The sequence below is a fragment of the Motacilla alba genome, chromosome 8 (genome assembly GCF_015832195.1).
Source record: "Motacilla alba alba isolate MOTALB_02 chromosome 8, Motacilla_alba_V1.0_pri, whole genome shotgun sequence".
In the NCBI taxonomy this organism is placed as follows: Eukaryota; Metazoa; Chordata; class Aves; order Passeriformes; family Motacillidae; genus Motacilla; species Motacilla alba.
Genome location: NC_052023.1, coordinates 22,287,321 through 22,306,076, shown reverse-complemented (window position 1 = coordinate 22,306,076; position 18,756 = coordinate 22,287,321). Strand labels below are relative to the sequence as shown.

Sequence of the window (18,756 nt, the reverse complement as noted above, 5' to 3'; positions counted from 1 at the left end):
CTCGCGCGTTCAAACCCACGGCTCCGCCAATCCCCGCGCGGACCGCGCAAGATAGCCCCGCCCCCTCGCTCATCAGCCAATCCCAGCGCGGCTCGAGCCCGTTCCAACCCGCCTCCTCGCCCTTCCGCCAATCAGCGCCCGGCGCTTCATTTAAACAACCCGAGCTCGCGGGGCCGCGAGCGCAGCGCGTGAGGGTTCCGTGGGTTGGAGATGGAAACAAAACAACGGCGAGAGAGCAACCGCCCTGAGGGACAGCCCAGAGCCGGCCGCACCCACGGGGGCTTGTGAATACATTTCATTTACTAAATACTTTAAAGTCAAAAGTAGAACGAGACACGCGCGATACTGATGAAATCATCGGCCTCATCTGTTTCCCTTTCGTGAACCCAGGATCCTGTGTTTTCATGCTGCTGGAAAACAAAAGGGGGCAGAAATCAAAGCTTAGCGCAAGCACCCCTGCAAGAAATCCTGTGAAGCACACAATGTTAAGACAAAAGAACTTTACTTTTCCATAGCAAACAAAATTACACATAGGACTGAGTACTTCCACATTTACAGTACACTTCCTAACTTTTCCTTACAGCAAAGGATTTCCCCTAAAAAGACATTAAAGACTTCCTTCTAAAATACCAACCTGTACAGATCACATTTAAAACACATTTTCTCAATATATGAGTGACAAAATATTGAGTTCTTTTCACCCTATTCCTTCATATAAAAGGACCAACATTTAACGTGACCAAAATGGCTATGGGGGATTCAAAAAAAATTGTCATTTTTATCTTTAATCCATCAAAACCTTTTAAATAAAAACATTTCTAATGAACCATGAAAAAGACTCTTTTGGCCTTAAGCAAGGTGACTGCCCTGCATTACATTCTGCCAGTGACATTCTTGGATGCACACGATGAAATAACCAAATTGCTGTGAGACTGTGCTGGAGAGCAAGATCCCGCAGGACAACAGTCACAAGGACCTACAGACAAATGCACTCTGCTTCCCTTCAGCCTCAGGCATACGGGGAACACACAGACTGGACCAGGTATGCTTGTGTGTTCCACACAGAGAAAATTCACATCTTTTTTATTGTTATCAGGGAAAAAACAAAAACCCTATTCATCTACAACAGACTTCATTCATAATTCTACTTTCATGAACTCCTACAGAGAAGTTACTTTAAATTTAAAAGCTCGAGGGTCATTTATTCCTTAGCAGTCCATAACACGTTTCCTGTTTGATCAAGCACATTGTGAGGTGACTCCTTGGAAGCGTTCTTCAGTTCTGGAGGCTCTTCCACATTTGTTAGAGGGAAATAAGCTCAGCTCTTTGATGACACCAAATACATCTTTTGTCATTGTGGTCAGGCATGACCCATCTTTAGGAACAACTACTGGAATTATAATCCAGACAATAGTAGCACTACATTTTTAAGGAAACCACCGCCTTACAGGAAAATATCTTCACCATTACAATGACTGATGTTCAGCATGAAAAAACCCATGAGGGATACACCTCTGTAAGAAAAGTGTCAGTGCTCAAAGGGGAAATTCCAATACAAATAAATAAACTGAACATAAAACCCACTGAAAGAATTAAAGGCAGTAACCCAGTCTACAACCAGAAATTTGTATAGCAACAAAATACAGAATTTAATGTTTGAACAGAACGGGTGCACTAAGTTCTCTGAATCACACAGCAGTCTGGAGTACCAGCACAGACTCCACTTTTCTTCCCAAAGGTCAGCATTTGGAAAACATCAACTTTTTGCAATGTGCCACTAAACACTCTTTACAGATCTTTTTAAGAGACACCTACTTCTTCCTTCTTTAGCAATAAACACTCAACTGATCTAGGGACTGCCTGATGAAACATTTATTGCAAATGCCCCCTCCACATCAACAGCACCCACACTCTCTGATGAGCACATACTGAATGGAGGGAGCAGACACTGAGGAGTTCCAGCCCATGAGCTGTGAGGTGCAGACCTCTGCCCTTCGACCCCAGTCATCCCACCAGGGACTACCCTCTGTCAAGCAGAAACCAAACACTTTACCTACCAAACGAAGTCCCAGCCCATGAAAATCTACTTTGCTCATATATGAATTTTGAGTAGATGTAAAGCCATACAAATTATAGCTCATGATATTAAATAAAAATAAAATCTATGTATCTAGCACATAAGCTTTCCTATTGTCTTTCACTGTCAACTGGCAATGATCCAGCCTGACCAGCAGGTACAAACACTAACTAGTAGGGTTATCTGCAAACAAAAGAACACCAAAGAACTAGCAGGTCATTTTTTCCAGGAATGAGTAGTAATTCTGGTCACCCAAACAGCAAAGAGCATGCTCGCTTTTCTCAAAAACGAGTCCTTTTATAGTCCATTTCTTGTTGGGCATGCACAAACATGAAGCCCTTTGAAAGTTATTGACCTCAATGTTTTCTGAATAAACAACTCAACTAGAGAAAAAAGCCATTCTTTAGAAGAGATATAAAAGGCACAATCATGAAAGAATTTTGAAAAGGACATTATCAAGTAAATATGCTCCAAATTCCATTTCAGTGTTTCCCTAGAGTGCTTTCCAAACAGACTGGACTTTAAAAGAAACAATTATTTACCAACCACTTGGAAGCTACTGTTTTGTCAAAAGCCCACAATACTTATTTCTACTGCAGGACACAAAAGACAAGAAATAACAAAGATTTAGGCTTTTAGTCTGAGCACTGCACTGACACCACTGATGTTGGGTTACTTTCAACAGTACAATTACAAATGCAGTAGAAATCATGTTTCATGTGCACCTGAATAGTATAAATATGATACACATGTTGACTTGAAAAGTACACATAAACCAGCCATTTCCAAGCCATGGAGTGTGAAGGTGACAGAAAGTTTTATTTTGAAAGGAGAGGAAAGGTGGAGTTAGAAAGCAGAAAGGGTAGTACTTGATAGTGTCCTTTCAGAAGGTGGCATTCAATGGCCTTGTTATTGCTGTGTATTTGCTAGTCTTCAGCTTCTTCCCAGACCTATTTACAGCATGTCAGTCTGAACATTCCCAGAGCACAGCTCTAAATTTTACTTTAGAGATACAAACATAGAACAGTTAAACATATGTAGTCCTGTTTTAGAAACTGAACTTTTAAAGTTTAGGACTTCTATTGTGCTTCTTTGGCTAAGTCCTATTTAAATATTGGTAACACAATTCTATAACTCTGCCACTATTTAACAGCTAACAGAAATCTTTGGTGTGTTTAGGTTAAGAATCCATTAGGGTACAAGCTTCAAAATATGAACATTCAGGCAGTTCTGGCCCCTCTCCTGCAAACTGCTCAACGTTGAAGTAGATAATTAATAGAATCTAACACCAAAGTATCTGAATACAATCACAAGTGATCTGTGCCACTTGAGAGTTTGTAGAACTGTGATAAGAAACTACCTTATCACCACAACTCCCTTGTGCTCAGCTCATTGAATAAATTTAACAGTTACAACAATACACATAAATCCAGTTTCCCATTTTAAAGATTCTTTGAGATAATAATTTAAGAATAGAGAAAACTGGAGGAAAATTTCAATCTTAATTCTCATCTCAGTATGATGGAAATCTTATTATACAATTCTTGTGAGGAAATATGAAGATTATAAAGTTACTTCAGATACTTTCTTTGGCATCATATTCATGAAACAAACATAGAGTAATTATTTTAAAGTACACTTAAAAGAGAAAGCTCGATGAGGTTAAACTATACTAGATTTCATGGTGACACCAGACTTGTAGTTCCAAATAGGTTTTTTTGAAAAAACCCCTTACGTCTAGTAAAGAAAGAGCTAAAAATAATTAGACATAAAATACTCTCAAGAGTTTAACTTTGGTTTATAAACACAGTACAAGAAAGTGAGAAACAAAACAATTTAATTAGCAACTCACAAGAGATTTAGCATTACTGATTTTTTTTTAATAGAAATTAAATACTGTTCTGGAACAGTCTTTAAATTTCTCATCTATCATAGATAACCTGAAAATGGGCACATTAATGTGGGACCCTGATATCATTTATGCTTTAGCAAGGGTCAACCATGCCAACCCTTTGTGACTGTTCATGTTTTAAAATGACCTTGCAAATACTGCCATTTCTTTCAAAGTTAGAGTGTGGCGTCCACTTTAGAAGACAAAGAAGATTGAAAAAGCAAGAAAAAAATGCTTCTTAAAATTATACAGAACTAAGTGTAGAAAACTGACAACACCACTGTCTAGCTCTTCCCACATTATTCAGTATTAGAGATCAAAGAAGAACTATAAGAGGCCAAACTTAGGCAGCCTAATTGTACTCAGGGGGATCACTGAACACTTTGTTTAGTGTCTTCATAAAGTATCATAAATCACTCTTCAGAAGAACCTAGTGCCTGTGTTCACTGGCTAGGCTCCACAGTCCAGCCACCTTTAAAACCCTCTAAAAAATGCCTCAGGTTCAAGAAGATTATATATTAATTTCTGTGTGAAACATAATTCAAAGTTTGTGTTTCGTAGCCCTGCCTGCCCTTAGAAACTTTTTGAATTTTAAATACTCCTTATTCTTTTAGAATGCTTTCTATTCCACTTAAAACATTAACTCAAAGTGAGATGCAGAAAGGCAAACAATTTTTATAAATTAATAGCCAGATATGTAATTACATTTTCAGCCACTATCCTTAGAAGATATTTCAGAGCATTATTTTTAAAAGACCATCTATAAGATTTTTAAAAACTCTTAAAATCACAAGAAACACTCTTCCGTATGCATCAAATTGTGCCTAAACGTTCAAATATTATGTAAACAAATCGTTTTCCCAAAACTATGCAGGAGACTTAATGAGTCCAAATAAAATATAAAATATAAATCTTAGTTGCCATATCAGCCTTCTTGGTGGCCGACGGCTTAGTAAATTTGGTGGAATGTTACGGTCTGATCATGAATGTTCGTTGTTTGAAATATTCTGTACAGTGGGAGTTGTATCTAGCCCCAGTAAAGTTCCAAGATATGACTGGTCTCTAGGATCCAGCATCTGCTCAGGCCTCACAGGATGAACAATGTTTGCAGGCTGTGGAGTCAGGGTGTATTTCTCGAGGAAGGAGAGCTCCGTTGCTCGCTGGTAATCCGGCTGCTCGGGCTGCGGGGGAAGGATGCCGTGGGACTGAGCACTGTGCTGCACCAGCTCTGCTTGGGGGTCTGCCATGGGAACGGGGACCAGAGTCACAGGCACGCACACTTCTGGGGATACATTCTGCAGCAAAGTTTTGGCTTCTGATTGATATGCTTTGGACTGTTCCACATACTGTTTAGCCTCAGTTTGGTAAACTTTGTCATCAGAGGTGTACTGCACTGGTAAGGAGACTAGCTTTTCCTCTGGGGAAGATGCCAATGCCTCTTCTGCAGCCTTAGACCCATGAACGTGATCAATGTGATACTTCAGCTTGTCTTTTCGCTTAAATGTTGCATTGCAGTGCTGGCAGTTAAAGGGTCGAGCATCTGAATGAATAACCATGTGTTTCGTTAATGTCTTCTTAATTCTGAAAGACTGGTTACAGATCTGACATTTGTAGGGCTTTTCACCTGTAAAGACAGAGAAGCAACCATTAGTTATTCTGAGTAACATCAAATCACACATAAATATGCAAATACCTTCCAAGGATTATGGCATCAAGACCTACTATGAAACAGTTTTACTGAAGACAAACTGTAAGTTCAGCATCGATTTCAGAATCAAGAGAGTCACCAGGAATTTGTTTAGAAGTTATATTGGCATTCTCTTCTCCTTACATACAATTCTCTCAGTACTCTGGAGTTGTGTTAGAATACAAACTAAATTAAAAACAACAGTCTTTTAACTGTTATGATACTGGGATTAAATGAGCTCTATACATTTCAAAAGACAATGATTTTCCTAAACACAAGGCAGGAAAAACAAAGTCAAAGAGAAAGGACATAGCCCTTTCCAAAGGGAGTTCACTCCTTGTTTAGATTAGCACTTGAAATGCAGTAATCTCTGGAGCACAGAAACATTTAGAAGGTCTGGGTGATTTGGCAAGAACACACATACCAGTGAAGTAAAGGAGGAGGTGCAAAAAGTGCCCCACAAACCTGAGCTGAGATTGTCAGTATTCCAGCTAAACAATCATAAAACAGCATTCAGGAACGGCCAGTATATGAGAATGAATAAAATCTTGCTGCTTTCTCCTACTCTCATCCTGAATGCTCAACAACTATAATTAATAAAATCATTGAATCAATATTGATGCATAAAAATACATTCCTACATGTTTTGTGGTTTAGTTGGGGTTTATTTTCTTTTTACCTGAATGTGTCCTAAAATGCATTTCCAAACTGGATTTCCCTTTAAAAACTTTCTTACAGACTTCACACTGGTGAAACGTAGCTTTATATCTTTAAAGAAAAAAAGACATTTCATGTTATATTTTTTTGTAACCAACTAACAGTAAAGTTATGTCCACAGTCCTTTCTGAAATCTTTAACTGAAAAATAGCTAAATACCAAACTTCCCAAATTTCCTCACTTATGTTCCTATTTCCTGGCATCTACATACCAATAAGGTCAATTGGATTGTTTTCAATATTCAACTTTATTCTCTGTCGGGATGGCACTTGAGTATTCAAAGAACAAAAGGCACTAAAATTTCTTTTTTAACCCCAAAAATCTACTTAAGTAGCATTTTTTGCCCAACACCCACAAGAAGCTTTTACTTTGACAGAATCAGGCCATAAATAAGGCCCTAGGAGTGGCAGAATTTCTAGGTAGGCTAATGTCTACCAAGGGGAAAAAACAAGAATAAGCAATGTACTGTACTTTTAAGTGAGACATATCTTTAATGGCTTCTACACAACACTAATGAGTACTAACAGCTAAAACACATCATTTGACAAACAACTGGAGCTGTTTATTTCAAATCTCTGAGAGTTTTATTTTTAGAGCTCAAGAGTTTTAAAACCCTATTGCATTTTCAAGTAAGAGACACAACTTGGGTTTCAAAGTTTTTACCTCCTTTCAGAGCCACTAATCTGCTGCCAGCTTCTAAAATACCTTAAATGTGAGATAATTCTCCCCATGCTTACATGATGACTAATAATTCCATTTTAACTAGTCTGCAATGAGAATATTACAGCAAACCATCAGTTAAGAACAACACTGAGACAGATAATTGACAGATTAAAATCTGATCCTTTGTAGTCCTTTTATTTACTTAATTGTGCTACAAACAAAATAAGTAGCTGAAATTGTGGAGGCAATTTTCTGACATCCCCTTCAAACTGTGCTAATATCTCTAGGAAGCCTGAGGTACAGGCATGACAAACACACAGATAAGCAGAATTCTGCTCGCACGTGCAAGTCCTAACAAAATCAGTTACAGCACAGAAGCATTTATGCAGTTGTAAAAACCCCACACTTACTTCTGCCAAACTTTTTCTCCTAGATGAACGCTTTTATAATGAACAGTGAGGTGATCTCGACGGCCAAAACATTTTCCACATTCCTCACACTGATGTGCTTTTTCACCTACAAGGGCAAAATTCAATACATTTTGGTTAAATCTTTTTGGAACTTTTTAAATGTCTATGACCTATAATCATGTTCCCAAAGTTCAGCCAATCAAGCTCTTCCACACCTCACTTGGAGAAGGATTCTCTCTTATTAAAAAGAAGCAAATTTCGGAAGCATGGTGGTTTAATCAGAGTAACGATGTTATCACTTCTATATAGGACAAGTCCATATGATTCCTACCAAGAACTTGGTGCTCCAAGTGAAGAGACACTTCCCCAAACACTCACTGCATGGGAGTACAAGTGAATGACTGGGAATGTACTCTCTTCATTATGACCTGAAACAGGGTACCTTCAATAATTCTGCTGGTTTAGAGAGAAGCTTATTGAAACATACCAATTATTTTCAGCTACTAATTTGTATAATTTAAAAATATACCTCAGTATTTATCATTTTAATCATCCTGATGGACATAGTTACCTTTTTCTTTTATGCTGTTGTTTAAGAGTATCTTGATGCTTTTTAGTCATCTTGAGATCTTCCACAAAGTGGCAGAATATTTCTTCTCATGTAAATAGGGGTGTGGACAGTCAAAGAATGTAACTTTCTAGAGGGGGAAAAGCAAATAGAGCAGAAAAGAGGATTTTTTTTTTCTTCTTTTTTTTTTGGTACTTGGACTTTTAAAGATTTCTTTATTTCATAGCAGACATTATGATTTCAAACACTAGGAAAGAAGCTGTCTTTCATATAAAGACTCAGGAAGTTTAGACTCTGATCACTTTCATACTTCCATGCTGCCTACAAAGTATTTTGCCTCCAAGAAGGTTATATTTCCTCTGGATCCTGTTGTGAATAAGTCACTGGTGAATCTTTGCTCTTTGATAACCTTTCTGTTCTTGGAGCAACAGATTTTTTTTCTTCCTCCTGATCATCCCCATCTGTTCATAGGGATGAGTCCCTCAGCCTTCCTTCCCTCTTTCCCACAAGAGACACTTCAGAAACACCTCTCTGATGTTTTTACATTGAAGTGATCAGTGTACAAACTTTGACAGAGACTCTGACAGCTTCTTCTGTGTTGTGGCAATAATGTTTCACACAATTGCTATTAAAAAAAAGAAATCTGGAATCATTAAAAAATCCTCCTTTTTCACTTTTGCTTTTTGTATTTATGATTGTTAAAGCAATTCATTGTTACATGTTTTTGACTGTCCCTCAGCTTTCTATGGTATCATGGAGGAAACATTTGGCTTTTAAACCTTTAAAACATGTAAGATTAACTCTACTTTAGTAGACCTTAAAAAGAGTGGCAAGAACTTTATGCAAAACATTGCATGCACTGAAAAAAAATTTCCATAATTAACTTTTTATTTGGTTTTATTTCAAAATAGTAATTTTGAAGTCAATTTCCAAAGAAAATACCTACCTGAATGTATTTTTTTGTGTTTTGTCAGATGGTCATGCCGAATAAATGTTTTCCCACATTCTTCACATTCATATCTCTTGTCATCGTGATGCACTCTTAGATGAAGTCTGCATATTGAGTCATAAACATGACCATAAAATACAATTTCATTAAAACAATCTGTACTGCTAATTCAATGCAAAATAGCAGAAAATGCAGTCTTTAATGTTTCACACAAGTATCAGGAAGTAACTTGCAGCTGAGGTGCACCGCATTTGATATTGGAAAGCAAGAGAGAACTGAGCTGAGCTCTCTTATGTGAAATTAATTTAGTGGGATATTTTAGTCCTCTGCTTATTTTCTCTTTGAATAACAAAGAGAGAAATTTTACATGTGCAAAAAACTCAACTTTGAGAAAAGATTTGTAGGGGTTTATTTTGTGTTTAAACCACTACTAATGTATTACAAATTAAATTAATTCTGATAGATTAAATTTTTTAAACTGAAAGATGTTAGAACATTTTTTAAACTGAAAGATGTTAGAACATTTACTAATGCTGTCAGAGGTGGAGTACATCAAACACATACATTAAAAAGAATTATGTCAATAACATGAATGCATAGATGTCACCAAATAAGCAAAACAGTTTAGCAGCTTGTTTAATAAAATTCTATACCTGTAAGAGCTTCCATGACGAAAACTCTGCCCACAAATACTGCAAAGATGAGGCTTCTCTCCACTGTGAATTCTCAGATGTTCTTTCAAAGTTGTTCTGTTTAACAAAGCCAGTAAAATTTAATTTTAAGCAATGTCCCTTAGTGAAAAAGTGAAAGGATACTATCATTTTCTCAATTCCTTTTACTGTGATGGATCACAATAGATCTGAATGGCTGTATAAATTCAGATACACACACCAACACATGCATACAAAAACAGTCTGGCAACCTATTTACTGAACCAACTGGGGCTAGAAACAGTATCAGGAAAGAAACAAAACACTGTCTCAATGTAAATTTGGAAAACACATTAAACATTTTTTTTTTCAAATTGCAAGATGTTTTTGCACAACAGAGAAACTTAAGTTTCTTAACAGTAAGAACCTTAAGTGAAGTGAATGAGAGGCAAGACTTTCTTAATATATTTTCACTTCATAATTAATTACCTACAGCTGTCACCCTCAATTTTAGAGGTGATCAGAAAATCCCATGCTACCTCTAGCTCTCACACTTTTAACACACTAACACTCTGAAATGGTCTCGTTTATATTAAAAACTCCAAGCATATTCAACAGCAATCAAAGTATGCTAAATACTGCTGTGTTCTACTGAAGTTCAAGTAGTCAGCCAAGTCCTTACCGTTCCCTGACGGATTTCCCACAGATGAAACACGTCCATTTCCTCTTTCCCCCATGAGTACATTCTATGTGGCGTTTCAGATTCCCTGTGTCATTAAACTGGCGGCCACAAATATCACAAGGAAAAGGCCCTACAGGGAGACAGACACACAGAGCAGGATTGACTCTCAGCTAAAACAAACAACAAGCCCAGGCTGGTTACTTTTGAAAATCCTCATCGATTTACAAAGCAAAAGTTTTGTCTAACAAATTGTTCCTCTTTAGTACACTCAGCATACTTTAGTTAGATTTGTGAGCTTTCTGCTAAGTTACTTCTAAGAGCTGGCATTTTGGCAAATTTCATGACTGTAAAGCAAAAATTCAGAATTCACAGTCAGAAGTAATTAAGACCACTTAGACCACTTGAAATAAAAAATTATTATCACCCATCTAGTTCCCACCCAGCAGAAATAATCAGTAGTATAAAAAAGTCTGCATAATACTTCAGGAGGAATGGAAAAGGTCTTTTGAAAACATCAGGAAGAATCTGACTCCCTATCTGAGAATCAATTTTGTATAGAAAAGTTTCAAACGAAACTCATCTTAATTCTTCTTCCTCCCCAAAATTCTGACTTTTTTGGGTACAAGAGAATTCCTCAAAAAGACAGCTGAACACAAAAGTAAAAACCCAACCAACAAAAAACCTTCCAACAACTCTCCCCGAAAAGTGGAAGAGAGAATTGTAAAAGGAGGTGAGGTGGAAACCAGACTGACCAGGACATAAAATGGTGGGGGAATGCTTTACTTTAAATCTAGTGTTTACATGTCAGAAGGAGGTTTCTATACCGAGATGGAATTTTTCTTGATGTTTCAGTCTTGCAAACCGGGATTTGAAATGCTCTTCACAGTAGGTACATTTGAAGGGTTTATCCTGAGAGTGAAGGATCATATGCTCTTCCAAGTGCGGTCTTCGAGTGAAAGATTTCTTACAAATCTGAAATGATAACACACTTTGTCAAGGATACATCCGTTATAACCAGATTCTTTTCCTATTCATAAACTCATAACAGTTTATTTCATCTGCTCTCTGCACCAATGTAAGATTAAACACATATTCTTCAAAAACCTCTATGTCAGTATGGAAAGCCTTGCAGTCCACATCAAAACCAACCTGTGCTCTACCCAAACCACAATGGACTGTAATGTATAGATTAGGATGCAGACCCATGGCAGCCTAAATCAACTACTGGCAACTCCTGCACACAGTTATATGTTCCTCCCCAGCCCTTCTTTCTACTGACTCCAGCACTTCCCTAACTCCCTTCCTAGGGTGTTTCAACACAGTAACTCAGCCAAAAATAACCCTGTGGAAAAAAACAAATAGTTTTGGCTTGGTTTTGAATGCTGAAACAGTTTATTTGGACTGTGGTAAAAGTTGTTGTAGTATAAGCCACTGTAGAACCAAAGTCATACCTATTCCTTTATTTCCTCTAGGAAATTCTCTGACAGGTATTAAAGAAAAAATGCCAATAACAACAAGGAAATGTAACTCCAAATACAGTTTAGCACTACAGGACAATCAGAAGCCTAACATCATGCGTGCTTTTTAGTACTGCTTTCAGATTAACCAAAACCAAAATGTTCAAGAATTATTAGTAGTGACTTAAGTAAGCACACAGTACAATTACAGAATTGAATCCACAGCTCAAATTCAGGCATTTCAACCAGGTATTACAATTTATCATCAGGGTCCTACGCTGCAAGACACAGAGTGCTCACATATTCCCCTGTGAGACTCCTGCTGCTGTTTATGACAGCTCAGCTGAGCACTACAACTCCCACACATTAACTCCTACAATCAGCTTCACAGAGCACACATGAATAAGGAAATCAAAATCAGCAGCTCTATTTGTTTAAAAACTCATTAATGTTAAATACAGGTGCAAGAAAATCCGTATTTGCATAAAGTATAATAGCTCTCTTGGTTTTCCATACTATTAATATCTATTGTTTGTGTAAATCTGCTCATATTCCTCAAGGATTAAAATAAGGTCAGCAAATCCTGCTGTTCACAGACAGATTACAGCATAAACCAATAACCTTAGTGAATCCTGCAGCTTACATCTGTGGCACCTTTGCCCTCAGAACACATCACATGAACAAACAAAGTCAGAGCACAGCACCCAAGGGTCCCGTTCAATGTCCAACTGCTGTAAAAGCTGGAATTCTACCTGCTTTTAATTCAAGTCCATTTTCAATGCACATGAGCTGTACAGGAGCAGCAGCTCACTTCTTAAAAAATTTCTATTTACAATGTTCAATTTAAAAAATAAACCCACAAACCTGGAAGTAGAGTTTATCAAATCACTCATCTGGTAACACACTTTCCCATGAAAGAATGTCAACAACGTTGCACAATCGATTCTCACCATTAAAATGTTTCTTATCTAGTAACAAACAGAATCTGTAACACATTCACACAATAACAGCTTCACCTGGAAGATAACACCCTTTGATGAGCCACGTAATAACCTTGAACCACGATCCCACCAGCTGCACAATGAACAATACAAATTCCTATGGCTGGTATCTCCCAGCTTCCTACTGTATGTTTACAAGTGAAAGTTCCCCAATAAAACCAGGTTTGTAATTATGTTACAGCCCCTAATATTACAGATATATAGCAGCACACAGCAGCCTGCATAAACAAAACAGCTGCCCTAAAAAAAAAAAAAAAGAAACCAGTTCCCTTAAAAAAATAGCAACAACAAAACTCCACATCTGAAACCTCAAAACATTATTTGGCAGCATACACAAAGAGAATGGAAATTCTACAAACTCCTTTTTTAGAGCAGATGTAGTTTCACACATATACCTCTCAGAGGAAAACCAAGTAAAGTATTCTGTGATTTTATAATAGAGATAAATATAGCACAAATTTACAATTCTGTTGACATGTGCATGCAGCTAAATGAGAAAGTGTTTCATATTTAACATGTATTTTCCTCACAATTGAGAGATCCTTCCAGTAACAGTATACTTTATGGTCAGTGTTTGTTATGTGTAATTTACAGGAGAGCAAATACTGGTTTTAAAGCATTCATAACACTCAAGTCTAACAATCTGTAAACCGATATATTTGAAAAAATACTGTCTCTAACTATTTTAGAATTCAAATTGGGATTATTTATCTGACCAGAGGTTGCACATATAGACAAAGTTCAGTCCTTAAATCAGCAGATAAAGGAAAAGTATCACTTAGAGGAAAACTTAGAAAGCTTTCTGAGATTTCACAGAAACACATACCAGATTTTCATTAAAGTTCACAGAAGGTAAAATCTGTATGGGAAAAAAAAAGTACTGAAGTATTGCTTACATCACATTTCCAACCTTCACTCTTTGTCTTCTTGATAGAAAGAAATTCTTGTACATTCTCTGGATGAAACCTAGAAGAAAGACAGAAGCTGAAAGTAGTCATAACTTACCAAGATGAAGATAATCCAAATACTAAATATCTATTTCTAAGCTTTACATGTCAGGGAAGTTGATCGACACACTGGCAGAACAGAATACTGATGCTGAAACAATTCTAATGACACAAGTAACTGGAAAGCCGTGTTGACTATGGACTCATGTAGAACCTTATACAACATTTGATAAGACAGAAGGCAGTTTCAACTTACGGATATTTACAAAGAAAAAAGATAAAAGGCAGCATGTAAATAATACTACTTTATAATTAGACCTGCAATAAATGATTTATCTGAAAGAATCTGCTCAGAAATGGTTTAGACATGTATTATCATCAACAGTAAAGCACTGACATCTAAAACTAAAGAAGGTATTTTACTCTACCTTCAAATTAAAAGCAGTCAGGTAATTTTTAAGTCTGATGTGTTCTGACTGCGCTAGCTCATCTGAAAGATTCTAAAATTTGTAATAAAAACTTTGGCAGAACCCCCATAGAAGCACTACTGCTATTTCTTACAGCAGGTTAGGTGATACTGCTAATTCCCATGCCCTTTGAAAAGGCAGTTATTTGAAGAAATAGTTATAAAAATAATGCAGAACATGCTGTGTTTATATATATGCTTATCTTCCTTTTTAAAATGAAAAAAATGCTTCTTTAGAAATGCCAGACACACTGTGTCATACTTGCCTCTTCACATGCTTCGCCAAGGTCTTCTTGCTTGCATGGAGCTTATTGCAGTAGGGACATTTGTGCTCCTTCCTATGGAAGTCAGTGTCACTGGAGTGTTTCTTTCTGTGCACTGTCAGGTTGGACTTGGTAGAGTAGCGCTGATGACAAATATCACATTCAAAAGGCTTTTCGCCCGTGTGGACACGGGTGTGGCTCTCGTATTTGCCTGGACAACAAAGTCAAATCTGTTAGCATGAACTGTAACAGGTATCACCTGCAACAGGCATGTCTGGGGTTTGGGTTTGTTCTATAATCTCTCTCACATGCAGTCAAGCTCTAAGTACCCTCCACATCCATCCAAAGATTCCTACTGGCTTACACTACTGAAAACTGCCCAGTGCTCACCTTTTTGTTTCAAGGTCTCTCCAAACACTTGCATCTTCCTGTAAGTTTGTGCAAGGGTTACAAGACACTCTTGTTCAACCCTACAGCATAGTCTGACTTTAAATATTGCAAATTACAGTTTTATTCTTTCACTACACTGATCATGAGGAGAACAGGGAACAGCCTCACAACAGACTGGTAATCTCGAGGTACTTTCAAAGAGCAGAACACTGAATGAAAGATACAAACCCTTGCACATTATCTGTATTTGGGACCCAACATACTATCAGAAACAAAAATGCTACTCTCTCATTTCTTTCACACAGTTTGTATTCCCTCTTCTGTTTGCCAATGTTTTTTCTGAGGACAAAATTCTGTCCTGTGGATAAATCTACCTCGAGTCAATAGCAGCCTCTCTGCTTTGTACTAGATTTTACTTTTTTCTCTGTAGAACATACATGCATGCTGCTGTATAGTACTGTAAATTCATGAGCTTCTGCAGCTCATAAATTTAACATGTAAGTCAATTGTCCATTGTAATACAACCTTATAAAGAAATACTTTATGTATCACTTGTTTTAATGCATGCTTGTCATGGATTTTTTGAGCACAGAACTAGAATTCTAAGTTATGAAAGTGCAAAGAGAAAAGGGCTTCCAATGTGTGCAGAACCAAATTCCAACCTAAATACTCACAGGCCATTTATTTCTGCACAGTAGCTGTGCTTTTACACACTGTGCTAACAACCAGAATCCAGAGCAGTGGAAGAAAAATAAATATAGTATTTGCAGATTTTTAAAATATTGTGCTCAGATAATTTATTTAAACTATTTAGCACCACAGACATAACAACTTAATACACTTCAAGAAAACAGCAGCACACTGGATCAGAGAGAGGATCCAGAAATTCTTATATTCACTCTCCAAGACAGAGGAAAAACTTGGTTTATTTCCCACACAAACAGCACCACCATGAATGAGATGAACTCACTCTTACCTATTCGATCAAACTTTTTGTCACACTTGGGACACTGCAGTAGTTTTTTGCTACTGCTTTGAATGATGACTGGAGCTAAGCCTTCGGGAATATTCCCCATTGAGTCAACTGCCTCAGAACCCTCTTCAGCATCATTCTGTTCCTTTTCACTTTGTTCTTCAGATTCCGAATCTTCACCTGACATTTCCTCTTCCTGCCCATCTTCATCCACATTGCACTCACTTTCACTGTCTTCAAATTCACTTCTCTCTGATGTCTCCTTATCAGAACTGACTTTCTCCACGTTGCTGTCAGAGGCATCCCCGCTCTCATTGTCACTGATACCGAACTTAGCTGGACATTTACGGCTTCTCGTGGAGCGTCTAGTGGAAAAGCTGGCCTTCTCAACCATTTTTAACCCATGCTTTTGTTCCAGGGAAAGGGAGCGGTGGGCTTTAGCCAAATGATTTTCTAAGGACTTCTTGTAACAGAAACTTCGACCACAAAAAGTGCACTGATGACTATTTAATAGTTTACCTGTCAGTTCACTGAGTGTTTCTACTGGTGTAGGTGCATCAGTTACCACATCAGTCTGTACACTGGAAACACTTTCGTTATTTAGTAACTTCACTGCATCTATGATATCTAAAAATTTTGCTGCTTCCAGCACTAATGGAATTTCATTTTTATAAACAAAAAACTCAGAAGTGTAAAGAAACTCAAGCAAATGTTGAAAGACAGAATGAGTTACATGATCTAATGTGACAACGTCAGTGCTCGGATTTTTGCTCAAACAGGCATGAAAATAACTACTCCCAACAGCCACAACAACTTTGTGAGCACTAAATTCTTTTCCTTCTACAATTATGAGTAAATCACAAAAGGATGGATGTTTCTGTCTGTCATCATTTAAGTATTTAAGTAGATTTTTGTTATATTGCAACGAGCTTAGGAGCTTTCTTTGTTCTGGTGATGGTGAAAGTTCTTGGGAAGATTCAAGCTGATCTGCAGGAGCTATTTCTGCAGACTTGGAGACAATTTCTTGCGCACAGTCCACTACAAGAATCTTTTCTGAAGTATCTTTGTCATGGCCAAGATGAACCTTTTCATTTAGACTTGCAGCGAGCCGTCTCCTTTTCTTCATTGCAAAAGTGCAACTTCAGGATCAGGAGCTTCATAGGTGATTACCAAAGAGTTCCCGTGAAGACTCGGTTCTGCTCCAGACCTTAAGAAAATATGCAACAGTAATTTCATACTCTGACAAAAGAATTATCATAAAAATCATTCTTAGCACTTAAACGTTACTTCAATTTTTAATAACGCTTTCTATATTTCACTGTTAGTTTTATGCACCTGCATGACTGAGGTTTTTATTAAATCACTAAAATCTCTTAGCGTTGCAGCCCGCGGTATAACCTGCTGCGAGCCAGTGAGCAGACACTGCCTATTATTAGCTCCAAGGCGGCGGCCGGGCTGGCTTCGCTCGGCTCCCGGCCGCATTTAGCCCGCGCCCCACTCCGGGACGGGCGTGCACTGTTGTTATTATTACTACACCGAAGCTCCTTCTCTTTCCGTTTCACTGCAACAAGGCAGAGCCACCCCAGCTGCTCCTCAAGCGGGGCCGGACCCCCCCGGCGCCTGCCGGGGCCGCCTGGCCCGGCCCGGCCGCGCCTGTCCCCGCCGAGCGGCCGCGCTGCCCCTGGCCCGGGGACCCGGGGACGCTGGCTTTGTCCCCCGCCCAGGGCAGGGCAGGGCCGGGCCGGGCGGGGCAGGGCCGCCCCGAGCGGGACCAGCGGCACCGCGCGCAGGGGCACCGAGGACGCCGCTGTCCCGCGGCGCTTAAAATGGCCGCGCCCACCCCCCTGTCCCGTCCCGTCCCGCCCCGCCTCGCCCCGTCCCGTTCCCCCGCGCTGCCCCGGCGCGGGCCCGTCCGTCGCACCTGCGCGGCGCCGGGCGCTCCCGGGGCCGCTCGGCCGCCCAACGCCGCTGCCCCCGCTCCGGCCCCGCGCCCGCCGCTTCCGGGCCCGCCGCCCGCGTCAGCGGGGTCACGGCGGCGCTTCCGAGCGGGGCGGGGCGCGGCGGCTGCGCGGGCTGGACCGGGGCCGGCACCGGGCCGCGCCCCTACAGCGCCCGGCGGCGGAACGCGGCCCTGAGGGTGAAAGTAGCGAGCGAGAACCAGGAGGGCTCGCTCAAGCAGCGCCTGCGACTCGGGCTGGCCGAGCTGCCACCGGCTCTGCGCCATGATACCCCTCCGAGGCTGACTCTGCTTCGAAGCAGTGCGCCTAGGGGCTTGTGAAATTCCCAGGTTTCGTGCTTCCCATAGTTCTGTTCAGTAATACGAGTTTTAATTTGTTTTCTGCTTGAGTATTTTGAAGCACTTGATATGAAATTCCCAGTTTCCGTGCTTCCCGGGTGGCAGAAGGAGCAGCCGCAGAGGTGCCCTCGGCTCGGGGTGCAGCCCCTCAGCGTACGGAAGGCGCTGCCTGCTGTTCCTTCCAGCCCCATCTCCTCTCCCCCAAGATGAGCAATTGCCAGTGACAATGTGACGCCGAAAATGAGCTTGTTTTCCTGACAGCCTTAAAGAAGGATTAATGGAGGATTAAACTGTATTCCACGACATGCATTCTGTATTTGTGATCTGTAAGTGGATACTGAACAAAGTGTGACTCGAAGGTCTTGCTTTTTAAAATAAAAATACAATAAAAATACTGAATGTCTTAAAGCACTTATTACCTCCTGAGTGTTGCTGTACTGCCTGTACTCACAGCTGTGCCATTTCCTTGAAGTCTACACATATTTAACTTAGGGTTTGTTGTTATTTGGTTGGGTTTTTGTTTTTTTCTTTTTTTTTTTTCATTTTTAATAGTACATTACAATCAAACGAATTCAGTAGTAAACTGTTTCAAATAATATTCTAAGTAGTATCAGTTCTTTTATTCAGTTATTCTATAGTGAAGCAATGGTTTCAACAACAATAGAGCAA

The 18,756-nt window shown here is 39.3% G+C and overlaps 1 protein-coding gene across 2 annotated transcripts; it reads right to left on the bottom strand.

The window, feature by feature from the left end:
- Positions 1-2,859: 2,859 nt before the first annotated feature.
- On the bottom strand, positions 2,860-17,848 carry ZBTB41 (zinc finger and BTB domain containing 41). Of its 2 annotated transcripts, none has more exons than XM_038144592.1 (11): positions 17,713-17,848; positions 15,795-16,998; positions 14,432-14,639; positions 13,649-13,718; positions 11,119-11,266; positions 10,295-10,424; positions 9,616-9,711; positions 8,960-9,066; positions 7,446-7,551; positions 6,335-6,423; positions 2,860-5,592 (listed from the first exon to the last, which is right to left on the bottom strand). In XM_038144592.1, the coding sequence occupies exons 2-11, from the start codon at positions 16,915-16,917 to the stop codon at positions 4,949-4,951; spliced, it is 2,721 nt and encodes a 906-aa protein (XP_038000520.1). In that variant the 5' UTR covers positions 16,918-16,998; positions 17,713-17,848; the 3' UTR covers positions 2,860-4,948. The 2 variants fall into 2 exon arrangements, with proteins under 2 accessions (XP_038000520.1, XP_038000521.1); XM_038144593.1 differs by having other exon boundaries at positions 15,795-17,030; positions 17,713-17,775.
- Between the last annotated feature and the right edge of the window lie 908 nt (positions 17,849-18,756).